This window comes from Salvelinus fontinalis, chromosome 3, assembly GCF_029448725.1.
Source record: "Salvelinus fontinalis isolate EN_2023a chromosome 3, ASM2944872v1, whole genome shotgun sequence".
Lineage (NCBI taxonomy): Eukaryota > Metazoa > Chordata > Actinopteri > Salmoniformes > Salmonidae > Salvelinus > Salvelinus fontinalis.
In genome coordinates, this window is record NC_074667.1 from 43,459,952 (window position 1) to 43,484,082 (window position 24,131).

General features: G+C 41.2%; 1 protein-coding gene across 8 annotated transcripts in view; it reads left to right on the forward strand.

Moving 5' to 3' along the window:
* Positions 1-24,131, forward strand: part of pax7a (paired box 7a) — a 59,287-nt gene that overhangs the window by 8,293 nt on the left and 26,863 nt on the right. For 4 of the 8 annotated variants that reach the window (XM_055916385.1, XM_055916394.1, XM_055916399.1 and 1 more), the window contains exon 5: positions 19,034-19,233. In XM_055916385.1, the coding sequence (XP_055772360.1) occupies positions 19,034-19,233 (200 nt within the window). The remainder of the gene's footprint in view (positions 1-19,033; positions 19,234-24,131) is intronic. The other 4 variants (XM_055916392.1, XM_055916395.1, XM_055916407.1 and 1 more) reach the window with 1 other exon arrangement.

Sequence of the window (24,131 nt, forward strand, 5' to 3'; positions counted from 1 at the left end):
CATGGGGATTTTTATCTCATTTATAAAGACGAGTTAATAATCCTTTCCTGCTTAATAACTTTAAAAGGATTCAATTTCCCCTCTCATTTAGGATTACGATCATACATTGTTATTGGATACAATAGTATCATTTCAAGGTTAACATTTCATGCTTAAAAAATATGAAAATATTGTCCTATACTGTATTATAGTTAAAACAATTCCGGACGTTTTAATTCATGCATGTTGTCGTCGTCGTTGATAATGATGACGATTATCTGTTTAATCTATTGTAGACTAACTCATTTCACATTTCCCTAATGTGGTCAATATTTTGAAGGCGTCTTGTTAGCACCACGGTATTTAGTGGGCATGGGGGTCACAGAACCGATTTCCCGGGCCAAGACATACGGTACAAATTATGAAGGAAGTATATCCCTCAAGGCCCCCGCTCATAGCAGTAGTGTGCAGGATGTTCTTATCATTTCTGTCTGTGTCTTATTTAGCCATTTTTTTACTAGAATGTTTGGTGACCCTATCACATGTTCAATGCTGATGATCAGGTGCTGCAGACATATTGAGTCAAGTCCTATTTTTGTGCAATTCTTTATCGATACCTTATTGTTCCAACGTAATTATGACATAATGGAAAACAGATAGAAATTGTTATTTTTTAGCAAAATGTTACTTTGTTCTATATTTCCTGTAACGCTTCAGTTAGCCTATTGCAACAAGTGGGCTGCATGTATTGTACACACGTAGGCCTATAGACTATCGACTACCCTCTATCGACAATCTCCTTATAGTACAATAATGAAATAGTAATCGATTTTATAACATTATACGACAAGTAACTCATGCCAAACTTTCCCAAACTAGTCCCCACAATGCTGCATGTAATATTTCAGTGATTTTTTTTTTTTCGTTTAACTTCAGCATGGCTGGTTTATACACCGCTGTGCAGGTATTTGACTGGTGCAGGGGCCCCTACAAATCCAACTCATTGCGGTTTCCCCTGTAATTCATCTTGGTATCCCAGGGAGAGGGCCCAAGGTACTCAAGGTATCTTAATTCTTTCAGCAAACTTTTCCAATAACTTGTCTCCAACAAAGCCTCCTCTGCAAGAAAGCACCGATTTCAGTTGACCTATCGGCTACTGCAAGAAGGCCTACAAGTTAGGTTGAGCTTTTTATAGTTTTTAGCAGTTGTGTGATTATGATGACGGATTCTTATAATATTTAACAGCTTGTTATAACACGGTTTGATTTCAGCAACGTTACCCATTAAATATTAAAGCGTGGGGGGAAAAACGAAATATATTTGGTCTAAAGATTTGTTTCGTTTTCTCTTCCTGAGCTAATGTTGAGCAAATCATTGCATAAGCTCACAGTATTATGTTTGAATTATTTATGGTTATTATCATTATTAATCTTCTTCTTCTTGTTCTTTTTTTTATGATTGTTGTTATGATTAAAGGTATCTATTATTAATTAGCAATAAGCTTATTTGTCGTAACATGCCTCTGACATTCTTAGCTTTCCTTTTGGTGGAGACTGAGACTACAGAGCGAGGCTGACAGGGGTAAGCTAGGGGTCCCCTGTGAGTCTGACTCGGAAATCATAACTTGACCAGCTTTTCCTTTTCTGAAACCAACTCGTTGAACTTGTCAGATCTAATCAGGGCGTTTAAACGTTCAAGTGTATCGGTGGGAAACAGTAGGTGATTGGTCAGGGCCAGCAAATGCGGCTTTCGAGCATTTTTGAGGATACGTAGAGGGGGATGAGCACGAGGACGCTTGGAATTGGATTGCTCGAAGGAGAGTCTTTTTTTCTCCAGGCTTTTCCCGCTACTGTGTCAATTAAATGGCCATCCAGCGGGCTAAACAATGCCACCAGCGCATGAACTTTGGCAGTGCGTGCTAATTAGGTATTACATTAATTAGAATAGACATCTATTAACGTCTTGAAAGTTTGCCATTTTTTTACACAGTTTAAAAGGTATAACAGTGGGTTAATTGCTTACAGACAATATTACATTTTATAGCAGCCCCATGATGTGTGCTGCCCGTCTAACTGATGTCCTAGAGATATTAAAACCCAAAACATAAGTTTAATCGTTTTTCTAACCTATGATAGGATTTTTCTATTTTTAAACAAAAAAATATAAAGTACCAGTCAAAAGTTTGGACACACCTACTCATTCAACAGTTTTTGTTGTTGTTGTTTTTTACTATTTTCTACATTGTAGAATATTAGTGAAGACATCAAAACTATGAAATAAAACCTATGGAATCATGTTGTAACCAGAAAAGTGTTTAACAAATCAAATACATTTTCAATTTGAGATTCTTCAAAGTAGCCACCCTTTGCCTTGATGACAGCTTTGCACACTTGGTTCTCTCAACCAGCTTCACCTGGAATGCTTTTCCAACAGGAGTTCCCATATATGCTGAACACTTGTTGGCTGCTTTTCCTTCATTCTGTGGTCCAACTCATCCCAAGCCATCTCAATTGGGTTGAGGTTGGATGATTGTGGAGGCCAGGTCATCTGATGCAGCACTCCATCACTCTCCTTCTTGGTAAAATAACCCTTACACAGCCTGGAGGTGTGTTTTAGGTCTTTGTCCTGTTGAAAAACAAATGATTGTCCCACTAAGCGCAAACCAGAGGGGATAACGTATCGCTGCAGAATGCTGTGGTAGCATTGCTGGTTAAGTGTGCCTTGAATTCTAAATTAATCACAGACAGTGTCACCTCCACACCATCACACCTCCTCCTCCATGCTTCATGGTGGTAATCACACATCCTGAGAACATCTATTCACCTACTCTGTGTGTCACAAAGACATGGCGGTTGGAACCAAAAATCTCAAATTTGGACTCATCAAACCAAAGGACAGATTTCCACCAATCTAATGTCCATTCCTCGTGTTTCTTGGCCCAAGCAAGGCTCTTATTATTATTGGTTTCCTTTAGTAGTGGTTTCTTTGCAGCAATTCGACCACGAAGGCCTGATTCATGCAATCTCCTCTGAACAGTTGATGTTGAGATGTGTCTGTTACTTGAACTCTGTGAAGCATTTATTTGGGCTGCAATTTCTGAGCCTGGTAACTCTAATTAACTTATCCTCTGCAGCAGAGGTAACTCTGGGTATTCCTTTCCTGTGGGGGTCCTCATGAGAGCCAGTTTCATCAGAGCGCTTGATGGTTTTTGTGACTGCACTTGAAGAAATGTTCAAAGTTCTTGACATTTTCTGTATTAACTGACCTTCATGTCTTAAAGTGATGATGGACTGTCATTTCTCTTTGCTTATTTGAGCTGTTCTTGCCATAAAATGGACTTGGTCTTTTACCAAGTAGTGATAGCTTCTGTATACAAACCTTACCTTGTCACAACACAACTGTTGAGCTCAAATGCATTAAGAAGGAAAGAAATTCCACAAATTAACTTTTAAGAAGACACACCTGTTAATTGAAATGCATTCAAGGTGACTACCTCATGAAGCTGGTTGAGAGAATGCCAAGAGTGTGCAAGCTGTCATCAAGGCAAAGGGTGTTTACTTTGAAGAATCTCTAATATAACATATATTTTGATTTGTTTAACACTTTTTTGGTTACTACATGATTCCATATTTGTTATTTCATAGTTTTGATGTCTTCACTATTATTCTACAATGTAGAAACTAGTAAAAATAAAGAAAAACCCTGGAATGAGTAGGTGTGTCCAAACGTTTGACTGTTGTTGTATGTGTGAAATTTGTTTTGATTTAGAATGGACCATTATCACGCACCTGTCACAACAGAGGCAGCGTAAGAAAAAGAGTAATCTATGCACTTAAATTGCAAATGGAGGGCACTTTTCCCGTGGTTCATTTTCATGTCAGCCAGGTAGGCTATATTCATGTTGTAAAGATAAGCAATTTTCTTAATATTTGGAAAGTTGAGAAATATATATAGTAGGCCTAGTCTATAGAATACTGATGGGATCCTCCTCTTTTTAGTAGAGGCCATGACTCTGTTTTCTAATGTAATTGCATAGCCTATAGAAATGTTGCCCAATATGAGCTCATGGGCTCTCATGAAGTGTTTGATTTGATTTTCGATTACATTTGCATTGATGTCAGCGTGATTAGAGCGACAATAGAGGGCTGAGTACCAGGCAGGCACTTTTTTGGTTACTACATGATTCCTTATGTGTTATTTCATATGTTTGATGTCTTCACTGTTATTCTACAATATAGAAAATAGTACAAATAAAGACAAATCCTGCAATGAGTAGGTGTGTCCAAACTTTTGACTGGTACTGTATCTAAAAAAAATGAATGTTTTGCTATTCCTAGTGTGTTTATAAAATTGTTATTTAGCAAATCACGTGTAGGCTATTTCATGACTGATCAGGCCCCATGAGACTAATATGTTATCTAAGTTTGTGTATGTGTGTTTGTCTTTTGAGTATAGTTTTGTATTTTCTCATTGAAAAATATACTTTGGAGCTTGAATCATCCTCTCTCTGGTTTAGAAGAAGTGGAAATTCAATTGTCTCCATGCCCTTTTTGAAAGCATTTTTTCTTTTAATTGAATACCTTTTTTCTTTTATTGGGACTAAACCCCTTCTGATGTCTGACAGCCTAGTCTCTCCATTGTCAGACGAATGGACACTAGAAGGAAGAGAGAAAGAAGAGGGAGGAGAAAAGAACCTTCTGTTATTTTCTGTCTTGAGACTCGCTGCATAGGCTATTCAGGCAAGTTGATGAACTCCTCCAAAAAGTTTATTAAGGGGCTGAAAACAATAAGAACTAAAGCCTTTGGGCTCCAGGCAGACAGTTTATAAACTAGTTGCCATTGTGCCTCAAAGGCAGATGCATGAATACTTTTGAATGGGGCCTTCAAACTGACACGATCAGGCTGGACAGCAACAGTTTAAAAGGAGAGGGTTCTTCTTCTGCAGCTCAGATCTCTCCTTTCCTGCATTAATGTTCATCTGCAGAGAAGAGGCAGGGGGAGAATGATCTGGATAGGCATTGACTGTCATGGCCAGGGTGATTTTCTCCCTCTACACTTAGATATACTACACGTAACAGCCAGTTGACATGAAGAAAAACATTATTCAAATTCATTCAACTTAATATGATAAATTGACGATTGTCCTCTTCCAGGAGAAAACACCAGTGCATTTTCCCATTCCTCGGTCAGTTCTGTAAGGAAATTGCAACATAGAGTAATGGTAAGACAATCTAATATGCTACGTTTATTTATTTTCTTATTTCCACTGAAAAAAAAAGATCAGCTAGAAGTTTTATCTCAGACAGACGAAGTGGGAAGCGATGCGCTGGTTAGCTGTGTTTTAGCTGTGTTTAAAACATTTATTTTCTGTCTTGGCTCTGGTGGAAAGCAATATTTAGTTTATCTTCTGTCTGGAACACTGTTAATGTTCTTAAAAAGTAGATAACAGACTACTGAGGAGCTTTTGATTTACTCTCATATTTGGAGAAATAGTACAACAACTTTGTTGTATACATCTAGATACGTTATTCCCATTCCTTTCATTAGAGAAAGGTGTGTCACTTTCTATCCCTCTCTCTATCTTTCACTCTCTTTCTCTGGCCAGCCCTTCTCTTTAGCCCCGTCAGTCTCTGGCTCTCTGCCTCCCAACATCAGAGGGTGTCCTGTGATTTGTGACCCCAGCGACCCATACTTAATCTGGCTAAAGAGGGGGAGCATCCAGCTCGTACAGCGCAGGGCCCCAAACAGCCCCGGCCTGATCTGGCAGGTGTCAACATTAGCAACACAATCGCACCCCAGTCCAGTGCCCCGTACTCTAGCCACAGCGCTACACTGAACCCAAACTATGTGAAGCCCAGTGAAAGGAGATGCATAAAGGGAGTGGGGATGGGAGGAGAGGAGAGGGGGAGGACAAGGGAGAGATTAAACTCTCAGACAGCTATTAGCAGGGATGAGGCTTTTCTAAACAAACAAAAAACGAGACAATCAATACTGTGTTAGTTTACCAAGTGGAGTCATGATGGGCTCTGGGGTATTTCTCTCTCTTCTATTGTTTTTCTCAACTTCTCAAACGTCTGTGGTTTGGTTCGTATTGGCAATCCAATTTAGTCTGGAGTCCTTGGAGACCTATTTATTTTGTGGCCAGTGCTTTGTTAATGGTTGGTTTTCTCCAGCCCGTGGCTAGTTCATTCATAGATTTAGAGCTGTAATGAATCCTGGTTGGAGGGTATTAACGCTGATAGTGGACAATCACTGGGCTGTCCAGAGGAAAGCAGCATTCAGTGATGACAGGACCACTGGCCCTTGGGGACCACAGCCCTTCTCTCTCATTAGACAGAGACAGAGGTGTCGCTTTAAACACATGAGAGGGATTGGAAAGGGAATGAGTTGACATTTGGACTGTTGCCGATCTTGAGTGGGTATCTGTCTTGACAAGAAAAGCAATGTTTTTTTAAAGCCCATTTATTTCTCACTCACTGCTGATTCTAGGCCATGCCACCAGAAGAGACACAGGTTTTCCTCAGTGGTGGAGATTAGTTGGAAAGGTTTCAGTAGTAGGAGACCTGTAGTATTTGTTTTTGGAAGAGACAACAATCTCATTTAATTGTTTGGTTTGAGATGTCCCCTTGACACCCTCTTCCAGGTCTCTTGAAAAACAAATAGAACATAGAGGGTTGTTATACCTGTGTGGTGTGTGTAGCATGTACTCCACAACTCCCAGGAGGACCCGGTAGGTGAGGTGTTTGTTGGGTGCCATTCGTTGATCCTGCGGTAATGATAAGTCAACACAAACAACCCCCTGGAGAAAAGCTCCTTGGGAAGTTGCTGCAAACGCATCCTTGGCTAAGCCCTCACCATTGGCAGCAATAAACAAGCACACATTAACTCACCCAATGACCTCCTGAGACATTGGGGATTGTTGTCATGAAATACCCATCATAGAGTTAGCTAGCAATAAACTGGTGGTAGGCGTTCAGGGTATTGAGAGATCACAAACCAGCGGGGAGTAGCCCCTGGTGAGGACGTATTAGTCCTAGTAGCACTGCCCTATGAAATGTGTCTTCTGCATATAACCCAACCCCCCTGAGTCAGAGAGGTGTGGTGGGGGGGGGCTGGGTTAACTGCCTTGACCAAGGACAGAACAGCAGATTTTTCCCACCTTGCCGGCTCAAGGATTCGAACCAGCAACCTTTCCAATGGCCCATGAATCTGTAAACGGTCATTGTAATTTGTCGGTCTCTGTTTTTATAGTGTGTCTATGAAGGCCTTACAGATCATGAGCCGAGCCTAAGCATGCAATGGCCTCTTTGATTTCAGCCATATGATGGCTTCCATCAGATAAAAGACAGTACTATTAAGTATTTATGATCCCATTAGACAAAACACCTGTCTCCGTAACTCTCCTATTGGTTTCTGCTCCATTGCCAGTGCTGTGTTACCAGTGTTTTATAGAGTGCATACATTACAGGACTGCGCCAGTAAAACAAGCAGCTTTCAACTTTCCCACTCAAGGCCATCCATAGATCTATACCTGTGCTTCAAATATGAGCTAGATTTGTTGAATACCTAGAAGTCTCCTCATATATTACACCTAATATTTACTATGTTTGTCTAGTTTTGCTATTGTTTGTTTGTGATTCAGAGTCATGTCATTTGACTCTATATTCACTGCTAGTCCATACATTGTCTCAATCAGTTGAACATATTGAAATTTATGTTGTTTTTTATTTTAAACGTCCACTTTTGGAGTCTTGTTTTTAGAGGGATTTAGTTTCTACTGTGTGGTCTATTATGTAGACTGTTTATGTAGACGGTTTGTGCTGCTGAGGAAAACATGTAGTGTAGACCATCACCTGACTCCCATGCCTTTCTTATATAGTCATAACAACATACTAAGACAAACAGTGTAATAACTGGAACCACTGGCACAAATACATTTTCCTGGGTGATTAAGCTGTTATTATTTTGACAAACAGTAGAATTGAGAGAGTGGCTAGAGTAATGATGAATGCATATGACATATGAATTAATACAGTACAGCAGGCTATCTGGCATCCTTGGTTGTGTCCTCAGTAAATGATAGATGTTCAGTAGATGTTCAGTTCCTCAGAATATACTTAAAACTTTGATTCTTCTGATTCGCCTTGGCTGCCAGAATTGTCTGTGTTTGACAGCTGTCACAGATCAGGACAGTGTGTTGCATTACACCAATCTGCTGGTTACCACGGAGTGGCATTAGAAAAGACAACAAGCATTTCTGGCTAATTTTATTACAATACAGGAATAGCCCCCATAATGTGCAACAGTAATTACGTTTAGAGCAGTGTGCCCAGCTCTCTTAGTGATGAATGAGAGACATTGACCATGGTCTGCTAGTTTAAAAATCACCATTAGCCTATGCTACTTAGGGCCAGAACATTTCCCATTTTATGCTCCTAATCTGCCTTGCAACTGCAATCTTCATTTGTTTTAATTGTCCATGTGGACATTTTTTGACACGCACAAAGACAATAAACATGTTCCCGTAAGTGTTGCAAATCAGAAATGTGTTTTTTTCCACCCAGTTAAAATGTTATGGAGAGTTGAAACGGTGGGGTGGAGCTGCCGTTCCAGCCTGCAAAATAACAACTTCAAATGGTGCCTGGTCCTTCATTTTCAACTAATGGGCTTATTTCTGCATCCTCTGTCATTCTCTCCTTGGGGAATATGTTCTCTCATTTCAAAAGCTTTGCTTCTCCGTTACATTGTAAAGCCACAATATGGAGTACAGAACTCAGATGTTAATATCAAGCACTGTGACGACTTACTGATGTCCCCATCCAACCCTCCAAACAGGAAATATCAATATATTTTTGGATCCTTAGGAACGATTTGGAAATACACTAGTGTGTGTTCAGTTTGAATTCACTGAATCTGAAAATGAAAGAGTAAATGAAAGAAGAAATTTCACTTCTTTAATTCTTGCTTATAATATCCTTGGGATGGTCTCTCTTTTACCTGTCGGCACAATACATTTTTGTTTTGTTTGATTATTTATTTGTTCACGTGTTTGTCCACATAGGTTATGACCTCAGTAATCTAGTGACAGAATCATGCCCAGCATCATGAACTGTTTATCTGTCCTAATTAGGCCTTGGGGTTGCTGGGTCCCATGTGTGTTGTAATAAAGGCATCATTAGTCTAGGGGTTAAGCCCCAGGGACCATTAGGTAGTTATGGTCAGATTGATGGTGTGTGGTGTAGTGGTATGTTCCTCAAACAAGACTGCCAACATGTTTTAAAATGATGAACGTTGTTTGTGGATTATGGATATTATGTTTGGTGAATTTGCACTCACATTGACAGTGATCAAAAATACTCTTTCAGCTGTCCCCGGCACCATAAAAACTTCTGCACAATGAAAAATGTTTACGGCCTGGCATTGTCCAGAAAATTAGGAAACTTCCCTGGGGCATGAAAAATTGTCCACTGTGCATTCCTATTCTGTGTAAAGTAATCTCTCCTTGGCTTTGTTGAGAAAATGATTTGTTCCTCCTGGAGACCTCCACTCATAGCCCTGAGTTACTGTGTGATTTCCTGGGTAGGTTTTGGAGCCTTTGTTGGGGGACTGGGGCTCTAGTTCCATTGCCAGTTGGCGGGGACCCTGTGGACTCCATTTGCTCTGCGCTGCTTCTTAATTTCATTACTTTTACTGTGACCTCAATTAGCAGGGACCCTAGCCCAGGAAATGACTTTCCATTGGAAAGTGAAGCTGGGCTCAGTCGGCAGAGAGAGGGATACCGCTTTAAAGGGAGAGTGTATTTTACTCCTGGCACTTAAAGTTTTTAGTCATTAGTCAGTTCCAAGTTAAAGTTATATTATTTAAATCAGACTTGTTTGTGAAAACTTTCCAAAACATCCATCAGAATTGAAAGAATATACATTTTTGCTTTCCCTGTTTTGACAGAGAGTGAAGAAATACTCCAACTACAATAACTTTTCCTGTCAAGTTTGCCTTTGTACAAATATCAACAATGTAACGAAAGTGAAATCTTACGTTTTATAAAGGTATGAATATACCAGTTTACGCACTTTCTGAGGAACAGTATTTTCTCTTACTCAATAAGAATTTGTTTCTGAAAGTAATACAATCATAGTGTTAGTAATATCCCACGTCCAACCGGTAGAATGTATGCATAAAAAAGAAGAATCCCACCCTTCAAGCACTTCACGGTTTCACACTCAGGCAGAGAGAGCAGAGCAGAGGCCTGGGGAGTCAATATGTCAGCGTTTATGGATGCCCTGCGGAGCTACACAGGGCTGTCAGGCCTCTATTCATGCTCTAATGGCCCCCTAAGGAGTCTGTCTCTCTTTGCTGAAAGGGCCGGGAGGCCCAGTGGACGCCCTGTTGTTGAAGGTGAGCGAGCGCTCTCATGGATGCGCCGCGCCTTCATCCATATGACAAGAACCATAAAAGAGTAGCGCTTTTCTTCGCTGCTTCTCCCTCTCTTCTCTTCGTTCTCCTCCCTTCGACATTTCTTGCCCGACCTCAAATAAAGAAAAGGGTGCTAATTGTTTGTTGTGAGAGCCAAAGATTATAGAGCCTCCCGTCTTTCTTCCTCCCCTTGCCTTTTTCTCCTCTTTTGCAGGAATGTGATTCTATCACAGAGCAGAGGAAAGCAAACTATCAGAATTGTCCTTTGGTACGTTGATCAGAGGGAAAAGAGACTAATTTTGACAGTAGCAATGAGACACAAGAAAACAGTCTAAGGTTGGATTTTGGTTGGATGTGAGGCTCAGGTTTAATTCCAAATGAATTAGGAGGGAGGTCACAGGGAAACGTTACACTCATAGAAATCAAATCAAATTGTATTGGTCACAAACACATATTTAGCAGATGTTATTGCTTGTGTTTCTAGCTACAGCAGTGCAGTAGTATCTAACAATTCACATCAATACACACATCTAAAAGTAAAATAATGGAATTAAGAAATATTAGGATGAATAGTGTCGGAGAGGCATTGACTAAAATACAGTAGAATACAGTATATACATATGAGATGAGTAAAGCAGTATGTAAACCTTATTAAAGTGACTAGTGTTCCATTTTTAAGTGACTAGTGATTCCATGTCTATGTACATAGGGCAGCAGCATCTAAGGTTGCAGGGTTGAGTAACCAACCGGGTGGTAGCCGGCTAGTGATGGCTATTTAACAGTTTGATGTCCTTGAGGTAGAAGCTGTTTTTCAGTCTCTCGAAAAAAGTTCCAAAAGGGTTATTCTGCTGTCCCCATAGGAGAACCCTTTTTTGTTTCCATGTAGAACTCTTTTTGGTTCTAGGTAGAACCCCTTTGGGTTCCATGTAGAACAGTCTGTTGAATGGAACCCAAAAGTGTTATACCTGGAACCAAAAAGGGTTCTCCTATGGGGACAGCCAAAGATAACACCTTTTTTTCTAAGTGTATGGTCCTCTAGATCATAGTACTGACGCGGTGTGAGATGTACACTGGTGAGGTGGTTATTTTCCTACTTACTGTTGAGACTCTCGGGAGACACCTGCCTTTGGTCCTTAGACACCTGTTAATCAGTGGACAGAACGGATTTGTACGTTTGAGAGAGGAGGGGAAGTTCAATGCGATGTAATTTAAGAAAATGTATACAGTCAGGGCTTGTTTGAGAGTCCATTGTTGTGGACTCTCAACCACACTTATAATCTAAATTGTGCAATACTGTGACTCAAATGTTTTCATTTACAGTAGACACAAGTTACTTTTGTTTATTGCAAGCAGATAACAGTAGCCATACTAGAGGTTGCTCATCTCCAGAATCAATTAGTGATAAATGCCAAGCCAGGCTCTGAGAAGGTCACTGCTACCAGGGGAGATGATGATGATTCAAATTGATTTCAGCATATTAACATTAGGTAGGTACATCCTTGCTATATTGTCATATTCTCCTTGTCATATTCTCACGTTGAAGAGGTTTTTTGGTTGGCGACCTAGGTAACTAACAGATTAGATTATTTTAGAAATATTCTAGGTTTTAATTTCAGTCTCTGGCTCATTGTCTATCTGAGTGTATAGTTCCTCATGTCCCTTGTTTTCATGGACTACTATATGGATTGTTTTAATGCAGTATTATAAGATTTGTTTTAATGCAGTACTATAAGGTTTGTTTTAATGCAGTACTATAAGGTTTGTTTTAATGCAGTACTATATGGATTGTTTTAATGCAGTACTATATGGATTGTTTTAATGCAGTACTATATGGATTGTTTTAATGCAGTACTATATGGATTGTTTTAATGCAGTATTATAAGATTTGTTTTAATGCAGTACTATAAGGTTTGTTTTAATGCAGTACTATAAGGTTTGTTTTAATGTAGTACTATAAGATTTGTTTTAATGTAGTACTATATGGATTGTTTTAATGCAGTACTATATGGATTGTTTTAATGCAGTATTATAAGATTTGTTTTAATGCAGTACTATAAGGTTTGTTTTAATGCAGTACTATAAGATTTGTTTTAATGCAGTACTATAAGGTTTGTTTTAATGTAGTACCATAAGGTTTGTTTTAATGCAGTACTATAAGATTTGTTTTAATGCAGTATTATAAGGTTTGTTTTAATGCAGTACTATAAGATTTGTTTTAATGCAGTATTATAAGATTTGTTTTAATGCAGTACTATAAGGTTTGTTTTAATGCAGTACTATATGGATTGTTTTAATGTAGTACTCTAAGGTTTGTTTTAATGTAGTACTATACGATTTGTTTTAATGCAGTACTATAAGGTTTGTTTTAATGCAGTACTATAAGATTTGTTTTAATGCAGTACTATAAGGTTTGTTTTAATGTAGTACTATAAGATTTGTTTTAATGCAGTACTATAAGATTTGTTTTAATGCAGTACTATAAGATTTGTTTTAATGCAGTATTATAAGGTTTGTTTTAATGCAGTACTATAAGGTTTGTTTTAATGTAGTACTATAAGGTTTGTTTTAATATAGTACTATAAGATTTGTTTTAATGCAGTACTATAAGATTTGTTTTAATGCAGTACTATAAGATTTGTTTTAATGCAGTACTATAAGATTTGTTTTAATGCAGTACTATAAGATTTGTTTTAATGCAGTACTATAAGATTTGTTTTACTGCAGTACTATAAGATTTGTTTTAATGCAGTACTATAAGATTTGTTTTAATGCAGTACTATAAGGTTTGTTTTACTGCAGTACTATAAGATTTGTTTTAATGCAGTACTATAAGGTTTGTTTTAATGCAGTACTATAAGGTTTGTTTTAATGGAGTACTACAAGGTTTCTATGTTAAATCCATCCTTCAGTAACACAACTGAATAATCTCCTATGGCTCTCCTAACTTGGCAAACACTGAGGGACACACAGACAAATGCCGCCTCATTCTCTGAAAAATGCAAATTGAGAAGTTGTCAGCTATTTGATGTTGCTGCATGATCCCCGCCCCCGAAAACATCCCTCTCCAGTACGTGGGGTTGAATCCCATGCAATCCTGGGGACAGGAAGAGATGTTTATATTCAGGCCTGGAGCAGGAGACAGCACAGAGACAGATGGATGTCAGAGATAGCAGATCCCAATCCAGGCATTTGCTGCTTATCACCGGGCCTGTTTGCATAATTAGGCCTTTTGATATTCCTCCCCGCCGACTGACAAAAAGTATAATTGCAACATCAACTACGACAAAAGGCATGCACAAAATAAACAAGTAAACATAAATAGAATGAAAAGATGGGCTGTTATTTTTGTCCTGTGGGAATGAAGGAAAAAAACGACCAATAAACAAAATGTGCTGTCAGTCACAGTCAACTGGTGTGACTGGGTGCTCTGAGGCTGGTCCTGTGAATGCCTGCAGAACACTGAGCGTGAGGCCTGATTGTAATTATGCTGGAACTAATATGCTTTTCAAAATGAGCCATTATGAGCTAATGCTTCACTGCCAGAGCCCTGTCTGTTTTTGTCCCTCTGTCTTGGGTAGTTTGCAAAGGTACAGCTGATATTGAGGCCATTGGTTCCGGTATCAAAAACAGCCTTCATGGGACAGGGTTAGGGATACACACCATAGTGTTGTTGAGCTAATACTGACTCAGAGTTAATCTGAGAGACAAGGAATGATGCTTCCCTTCATGTCATCATGGAGGCTTCTTTATAATTTGTTATCCTTAAAAAGTATCAATTTCTGATCTATATTTTCTATATTTGACCTAAATATTCACTGACACAGTGATGTGATTATATTGGTTAATATTTGACCATATTAGACATCTTGGCGTTGTTTTGTTTTTTGCTATCATGTGGAAGCGTTGCTAGTAGCCTCCTGTTTTGTCGTGTTGTGGTGATCAGTTATAGCCTCCTGTGTTGTAGTGTTGTGGTGATCAGTTTCCATAGCCTCCTGTGTTGTAGTGTTGTGGTGATCATTTGCCATAGCTGCCTGTGTTGTAGTGTTGTGGTGATCAGTTGCTAGTAGCCTCCTGTGTTGTAGTGTTGTGATGATCAGTTGCTAGTAGCCTCCTGTGTTGTAGTGTTGTGATGATCAGTTGCTCGTAGCCTCCTGTGTTGTCGTGTTGTGGTGATCAGTTGCTAGTAGCCTCCTGTGTTGTAGTGTTGTGGTGATCAGTTGCTAGTAGCCTCCTGTGTTGTAGTGTTGTAATGATCAGTTGCTAGTAGCCTCCTGTGTTGTAGTGTTGTGGTGATCAGTTATAGCCTCCTGTGTTGTAGTGTTGTGGTGATCAGTTTCCATAGCCTCCTGTGTTGTAGTGTTGTGGTGATCAGTTGCTAGCAGCCTCCTGTGTTGTAGTGTTGTGGTGATCAGTTGCTAGTAGCCTCCTGTGTTGTAGTGTTGTGGTGATCAGTTGCTAGTAGCCTCCTGTGTTGTAGTGTTGTGGTGATCAGTTGCTAGTAGCCTCCTGTGTTGTAGTGTTGTGATGATCAGTTGCTAGTAGCCTCCTGTGTTGTAGTGTTGTGGTGATCAGTTGCTAGTAGCCTCCTGTGTTGTAGTGTTGTGGTGATCAGTTGCTAGCAGCCTCCTGTGTAGTAGTGTTGTGATGATCAGTTGCTAGTAGCCTCCTGTGTTGTAGTGTTGTGGTGATCAGTTGCTCGTAGCCTCCTGTGTTGTCGTGTTGTGGTGATCAGTTGCTAGTAGCCTCCTGTGTTGTAGTGTTGTGGTGATCAGTTGCTAGTAGCCTCCTGTGTAGTAGTGTTGTGGTGATCAGTTGCTAGTAGCCTCCTGTGTAGTAGTGTTGTGGTGATCAGTTGCTAGTAGCCTCCTGTGTTGTCGTGTTGTGATGATCAGTTGCTAGTAGCCTCCTGTGTAGTAGTGTTGTGGTGATCAGTTGCTCGTAGCCTCCTGTGTAGTAGTGTTATGGTGATCAGTTGGAGTTGATGGTGTTGGAGTGTAGCCTAGATGCTTTTTGTGTGATCATTTTCTGGACTGTGATTGTATGTTGTCTCTGCTATTGTAGGGCTTGACATTATTGTAGCACAATGTTCTTGTGGATCACTGGACCCCAGCAGTCTTTATTGACTCTAAAGCCTTGGACATCAGTCCATCTATGCCATATTACCTGAGCTTCTCTCCTAGGGAGAACAGAGAGAGTAGGGGCTCCTCAGAAGGAGGATGGGAGGAAGAGAAGAAGACAGTCCATGGGGTTGGCGGGCTGGCTGGGGAGGGAGTTTAGAGGGGTCGGGTGATAAGTATTCCATCTGCCTGCAGTCTGAGCTCTGAGCAGACCATGGGGTCAGCAGTGAGGAGCATCAGGAGAGAGGGAGGACCATCTTTAAACCTCACACTAAACTCACCGCTAAACTATTAACCAACTGCTAAGCTTCTCAGAGACAAGACCCCTGTTGTTGGTTGTGTTCTGACTTGAGTTGACATTCTGTCTGACTGGATATTATTAGAAATAGCAGTACTTTGTGAAAAAGCTTTGATTCTCTGGAATAACAGAGTGCTTAAACAATCTCTTTGGGAAACATATGGTTCCATTCATTAGTAATGATATTCAATTCAAGTCTGTTAGTAAAACAATTTGTTATTTTGGTATAATATGTTTACTTGTTTTCCTTTTTGTGTCCATAAAGGTTACTTGAATCGTAAACAAAACATTTCTGATTTAGAAGACAATACCTGGTTAATTTCTGTTTAAACAAAGCTGTATTTTTAAATCAATATTGAGTAGGCCCTCAGAGAGCCCTGATGGAGGACACATGGCTGTTTAATCATGCCCACTGGATGTTTGCTACATAATTAGTCTCTAATTGCTATTATAACTGATGAGGCGAGGCACGAGTGCTTTATCAATATCCCCAGAACCTTCCAATGGAATTACAGCCGAGGCATTATACCCAGGTCTAATCAGGATTTACCTTATTGTTTCAAAGCAGCGAGAAGTGTTAGAGAACTGACCTCGATGCCCACAGGGATTGAGTTTGTTCCAAGGTAGTAGGCTAATCATCCACCGTTTTGTCCTTTATCAACATTGACAGATTTGTAAACCAAGAAGAAGACATGTGTTATTCAAATTCAAAAGCTTTGTTGTCTTGGAAACAGATAGTAAGTGTTTATTCTTCCATAATTTAGGCTGAGAGGCACCGCATCCATAAATATCAAACAACCATTTAAATACAAAAAGATTTGGATACTGTGTAATCCATCCAGGGTCATAATATATGTGAATGTAGATAGTGTTGTCTGCTGAAGGGTTTCGTAGGGTGGCCAAAAGTGCAGTTACAGTAAAATGCGTTAACCAGACAGCCATGCAACTCTGAGAGGAACCATATGTTTGACCGAAATTCTGTTTCTGTCACAGCCCATTTTGGTACATGTGGGAGCCCCAGTGTTGTTGATGAATCTTGGCATCCCGTTCGGCAGAGTGTGCTCTGGATAGAGATGAGGTTTGCTTCTCACTTCCCTGTTTCCCAAACTCATTACTGAAAGGGCTGTTGACCTTCACCCAGAGCGTGCTGCCTGCTGCTTGTAGTTCGTGCACACAAACAGACGTGTAGGCTGTGTGTGCCATGACACATATGTCACTGTAACCAGGGCTCAGTGACAGGTGGCAGTACATACTCATTAGTCTTGTTTGCCATGCAGTTTGTTTGTAAATCCTTTGCAAAATGCTTACATCGGAATATAGGGGGAGGATTTTGTTTTGTAATTTTGGACATAGCGGCTAGACTATATGCCACACATGCACTTCTTAACCCTCTCACATAGATAAACAAAGGATGAGAAATATGAGCAAAAGAAAATAACTCAAGCAGAATTCTATGTTGTCTATGAGCAGCCCTCCCCTCTGTCCCACTGTTCCCCCCTCGTCCCCCCTCGTCCCCCCATAGGACACAGAGTTGACTTTGGAAAGTGATCTATGGACCGCTGTGCCGGTCTCAAGTGTTGTCATGGCTAGTTAGCTGCAAATCCTCATGAAAACCAACAAAGGGATATGCCATATATGTACATATTCAACTTTGTATGTTCAAGGGTATTCTCTGCAATAGTGGTAGCCAGTGTTGGAGAATCAATCTTTCTTAAAAGGGGTAAGACAAAATAATTGATTTTAATGAATGCGGCCTCATGTCCGGCGGCCGCATGTAATCCGCAGAGAATCGTTGAGCGTGAGCTCAGGGCGACAAAAAGACGTTCTCAGAAGACTCATCGAGTGGCCTGTATTGATAGTCTCCATATAATCCCATAATTCCTTGTTTAATTAAACTCCAGAGCCGGCCTTGAGACCCAGACAGATTTGGTTGCTCTTTTATTCTCACAGTTGTTATTTTGAGGCTATTTGGCTTCCGTTTGTCCATGTGGTATGTTGAAACATTCTAGAGGGCATTGTTAAACTGAGTTTAGTTGTGCCCATAGCTATTGCAGGGGATTCACCTGGGGTAACTTTCAGGAGACCATTATGGTTGTCATTGTATGGTAGAAAGGGTTTCTGTAAAGGACAATGAGCTCTCAACAAACTCTCTACTTGTATATCTCTCATGTTTTGGTCTCTACCCTTCACTCCTTCTGGACAGTACATGTCTGATGCAATCCAACAAGGCCTGGAGCAACACTGGCTAGTCACACTGGCTTGTCAATGTCTCATTGAGCACATTTGTGAAAATATGAATTTTATAACAGGAAATGAAAAGGGCCATGTAGTTTGAATAGACATGCAGAGGAGGTGAAAATGATGCAATTTCCTAAATTCAGTTATAATGGTAATGCGCTGTGGTAATACATATTCACTGTCAGAAACATTCCTCTTGGCCTGGATTGGATGGCTTTGTGCAGTATCTATATTCCTCAAGCAAAAATGCAGCAGCTTAGTTGAATGCCTAAAAGTATTGTAAGATATATTGTAATTCATTTATTGACAGCAGTATCATGGAAACACAGAATATGGGATTGAATGGTTCTGGCGCGATATTGTTGTTATGTTCTGTATATTCTGGCTGTGCTGTTTTTTGAGCAGCAGTGTGCCCTGGGCCATTGTGAGAGAATAGTGTGGTGAGGAACCGCAAGGTGGCCTGGGTAGATTAACCCTTCCACCCAGCACCCCCTCCTCCCCCCTACCGCCTGCAGCCCTCTGCAGCCCTCCGGGGCTCTCCCTCTCTCTCTCAGGCAGGATTGGGTATCAGGCCTCTTATATTCTGTATAAATATCCACAGATTAAGATAATATTTGCTCTGTTGTGCTCAGAGAGAGGGAAAGCTGTCATTTGAATCCTCTTTGCAGCCTCTCCCCCTCAATAATATGATTCTAGCAAATGACATAGCCTCTGGAGTGGTTCTGCCCCCAAACTACAGAACGTGGCTTGTATGGACCATTGCAGGGTTTCACCCATACTTTCTATTGCCTTTTCAATGACATCAGGTTAATCAACTATGTGACTCATTTCTGTCTGAACAGAGGCGTGTGGGTAACACAGACAACCCGAAGAAATTAATAACCAATAAAATGGACTTCCTTTTCATTGTTGCTCATTTCCACTGTATTATTCAAATGTAATTTAATATTAACTGAGCTGGCCTCTCCATCCCTCCCCATTGGCCCAGGTAATCGTACAGACGAGGGTTCAGACGTGGAGTCGGAGCCGGACCTTCCCTTGAAGAGGAAGCAGCGTCGCAGCCGCACCACCTTCACAGCCGAGCAGCTGGAGGAGCTGGAGAAGGCCTTTGAGAGGACACACTACCCAGACATCTACACCAGGGAAGAGCTGGCGCAGAGGACCAAGCTCACTGAGGCCCGCGTACAGGTTAGTTAGACACACAAACAGTCAACACACACTCTGTCATGGCTGCTGAGAATTATCCAGGTGTTTATGACACTGATGTAAAACACTGTTTTCCTGTACATTGACACATTCGTTATAATATCCTGGTATAGTTTTACATCTAACCAAATCTGAGTTAATGGAGTTTACCGAGTTATTTTAGATAAGTTTGGACATAATGCTTTACATGTAATCTTTTCAGGAACAGTTTATCAGTAGGCTATGTTCCCTAATAGCTCATCAAATGTAAGACAAACTACTTGTATCGGGAAAAGTTTATTTGGCATCCTTAATGCAATATGCTTTCAGCTGACTATAATGTGGTTTAGATAGATATGTTTCCCCCCCCCCCAAAAAATCCAATTCATCCCACTTCACTGAAATCGAAGCCATCCATTTGCCATAACATTATTTTGGAGTAAAAAATGCTGCCAATGTATTTGCATAAATACATTTGAATGCATTCATGTCATGCCCAATTGGACCTTATTTTATATTCTTATTTTTCCATTTATCCTCTTCTTGGTCTCCTGCTGCCGTTTGTCACCCATGGCGATGATATATTTATTCATCCCAGTGCAGTTCTTTTTTACCCATATTTCTACCCCCTCACCTCACCTCTGTGAGTTCACTGCTATCTGTGAGTTCTCATCTGTTCTAAGAAGGCCTTGACAGGGGATTCTCCATTTTTTTCACACCCAAGACTTTATTCCAGAACCTGCCTGACAGCTTGTGTGCCATTTGGTTTTATGTAACACTGAAGGAAAATACAGTAGAGTTATAGCGGCAGCTGTTCTGGAGGGAGAAGAGAAAGAGAGAGGGAGAGGGAGCGGGAGAGGGAGGGAGAGAGAGAGAGAGAGAGAGAGAGAGAGAGAGAGAGAGGGAGAGAGAGAAGAAATGCATTCCTGATGGATTTCTCATTTCGGCCTTTGGCCAGGATCTCTCTCCTATCACTTTCAAGCATGCCTCTGCTTGTAAAACCCTGTGCATATCACATAGGGTCTCTCATCCTCTCCAGGGACCCCATTCCCTGACAACAACATTAATCAATCAGACGTTAGTAAAAAAGGGCCGGGGCAACCCTCTCCTCTTACCACAACCCCTCGCTCACTCCCCCTAAACCTCCCAAACTCTGAACCACCCCGCGCGCTAACTGTTCCTCACACTCCAAACATGCGGTTAGGGGTAACTGATTCCACACATGTCTCTGTCTGTCTAGCAAACCCTCAAAACAGAAAGGTGTATGCCAAAATGGTTGATGCAGCACTCAGGATGATGCTGAGAGATTTATTTCATGTGTATTTTCTTGCGATATATTACGTTTTAGAATGTTTTAAATATACTTATGAGGCAAACTTGGAAAGGGAAGTGGGAAGGTCTTTCAGTTATTTTTTGATTAATCTCTTTTTTTGAAGATTGTTCTCCATTACAGTGTAATGGCGGTCTCATGAAATACATCTGGAAAATACATGCATGTCTCATAGATTCTGAGTTATGACAGATGGGTTAAAATGCTTTGTATTTACAATGCTATCCATATGGTTAAATTTGTTTGAATGTAGCATCAATATTAGACCTTGTAGAGTGGAGCTGAATTCTTTGTGAAGCTCATTATGATTGTAGAAGAAATGATCCAACAAACCTGTCTCTGATTGGTTGAGCAGGCAGAGTGTCATGTGGGCTAGAGAGCACAGAGAGTCCTCTGTCTTGTCCATGTTCCAGGCACTTCACAGCCATATTTGTAGGTCAATTACATTTCAATTTCAGAGAGAATCTCTTCAAGCATTTGCCTCTAGAGTATTTATGGAAACTGATGGTAATTTGAAGTCTAAACGCAAAGAAAAAATACATGGTTGAAAACTGAAAGGAAACTCCTGCAAGATAATAGAGCTAAATTATGTCATGTGAAAACCTGAGGTATTTGAGACAAGGATATAATTTGTTAATGTAGTTTTCCTCATAATCTAATTCTAAAACGCTTTTAAAGTCTCCTAAGGTCAACTCAAACTTAATTTTCTGAGAAGGTCACCCCAAGAAACTGACTCTGGAAGTAAATAATGGACATCAGTCTTCAATGTTGCTCAGTGGTTTGGCAAGTGAGTTGGGAGGAGGATTTAGGATGGACTATGGAGCCCTTGTATAATTGTTTCTTTTTCAAGAGTCGTGTGTTTTTTTCAATTGGCTTTGCCAAAGCACTGCCCCATTGCATCTGCACACCAGGGACTTACCCTGCTCCTCGTCAGCCTGCTGAAGTACTCAGACACATCCTATTTAGCCACACTGACCATTGCAGACATGATGATATAAGAAAAACGGTAAAGCCTCTTCTCTAAAACTGCTCCCAATCGAATCAATACATTGAAAAAGACATGGGGCCAAAGGCTGGATTTGGGTGTGTGAACTTGACTGTTTTAGTGTCCATACGTTTTGAAGATGTCAGGCAGCTGGGGTTTTACATAGGTGCCCAAATGGCCAATCTCTGGGCTGGACAGAAGGACCTTTGGCCCGAGAGCCGACCTGCTCCAGCACAGCTACAATGACGCATCTTCCAGATGTCAGCGAGTGGGGAGGCTAAGAGGGCAGTAAGGGTGAGTCAGAAACCCAAAGCAGAGGGGCGGTGTTGTAGGATCTTAAAGATCCATCTCTTCTTCAGTAGGATTTGTGGTTGTGGTTACGGCTTACCCTGTTGGTTGTTATTGTAATAATCTGTTAACCAGTGTTTGTGGTTTACACTGCAGGGACACATAGTAAAATTGCTATTGGCTGTGAGGGTATATGGGCCCACTCCAAGCTGAGAGTTATTATGTGGAATGGTGCTCAAGAGGCCTCCTGGTTTAACGAGAAGTGACAAGTGTTTGGTTTACTGGTGACTCCACAGTCCAAACTCACTGCCCTATAAACTCAGCTAACCCAAACCCCCTCCTCTCCCCGCCCCTGCCTGCCATCTTGAATCACACTATCTCATCCATCTTCATCAGGCCCACCACCCCCTAAAACACAGCTACCAGCAGCCCCCCCTGGAACCGCTACTGTTTTATCACCCCAACTGACAAATTACGAGATCTGATCCATATCTCACAGCCATTAGTTCCAGGCTACCTGTCCCTATGAAGCTAGCTAGCTGTCTCCTGATCTGAGCGCCCCACTCTCTGTGCTGCCCATTCTGCATCTGAAATAAAACACTCATTCCGAACTGGACCAGGCAGTGGAGTCCTTCCACAGACTATTAAGAACAGAAAAGAGCGTCACTTGTGTCTATCCTTCAGAGCCAGGTGGATGGGGGGGGGGGGGGGGGGGGGGGGGCAGAGAACAGAGGGAGGGAGGGAGGTAAGAGGCTCGGTCTTAATGCTGTAAATCAGTGTAAATCCTCTCCTCCTCACACTTGAAATGAATTACATTCTCTTCTATTTAGGCTGAGGTTCCCACCTCTGCTGAGGAGGCTCATCTGAGCGGCGCTTAGCAAATCTGACACATAGATCCCCTTTCATTCCCAATAAACATTCTAGATGTAGCTATTATAGTTAGAGGAATCTAATAAGGTATAAGCGTAGCCTTTTATGCAGCGTAGAAATCAATTTGGCAAGACGTTTTCCTCTCTAACTAGAGAGTGTGCTAGGCGTCTGATGCCAACCGCAAAACAGAGAGAAGTGCTTTGTTTGTCTCTGTGGTGCCCTCTCTCTGATCTCTGAGGCCTCTGTGGAGAGACTGAAAAAAGGAGAGATCCCAGCACTTCCTTATAGTACCACAGGAAATATTATTGACACTCTATTATATATATATATAAATGCTATATATACAAAAGTATGTGGACACCCCTTCAAATTTGTGGATTTGACTATTTCAGCCACACCCATTGCTGACAGGTGTATAAAATCGAGCACACAGTCATGCAATCTCCATAGACAAACATTGGCAGTAGATTGGCCTTACTGAAGTGCTCAGTGACTTTCAACATGACAGTGTCATAGGATGCCACCTTTCCAACAAGTCAGTTTGTCAAATTTCTGCCCTGTTAGAGCTGCCCCGGTCAACTTCTATGAGCAACTTCGGCTCTTCTGTGAAGTGGTAGGCCACGCAAGCTCACAGAATGGGACCGCCCAGTGCTGAAACGCGTAGCGCATAAAAATCATCTGTGGTCGGTTGCAACACTCACTACCGAGTTCCAAACTGCCTCTGGAAGTAAGTCAGCACAAGAACTGTTCATTAGGGGCTTCATGAAATGAGTTTTCATGGCAGAACAGCCGCACACAAACCTAAGATCACCATGTGCTATGCCAAGCGTCGGCTGGAGTGGTGTAAAACTCGCCGCCATTGGACTCTGGAGCAGTGGAAACATTCTCTGGAGTCCGATGGACAAATCTGGGTTAGGCAGATGCCAGGAGAACGCTACCTGCCCCAATGCATAGTGCCAACTGTAAAGTTTGGTGGAGGAGTAATAATGGTCTGGGTCTGTTTTCCATGATTCGGACTATTCGGACTTAGTTCCAGTGAAGGGAAATCTTAATGCTACAGCATACAATGACATTCTAGACGATTCTGTGCTTCCAACTTTGTGGCAACAGTTTGGGGAAGACCCTTTCCCGTTTCAGCATGACAGTGCCCCCATGCACAAAGCAAGGTCAAGACAGAAATGGTTCGTAGAGATCGGTGTGGAAGAACTTGACTGGTCTGCAAAGGGCCCTGACCTCAACCCCATCAAACACCTTTGCGATGAATTGGAATGCCGACAGGGAGCCAGACCTAATTGCCCAACATCAGTGCCCAATCTCACTAATGCTCTTGTTGCTTAATGGAAGCAAGTCCCCGCAGCAATGTTCCAACATCTAGTGGAAAGCCTTCCCAGAAGAGTGGAGGCTTTTATAGCAGCAAAGGAGGGACCA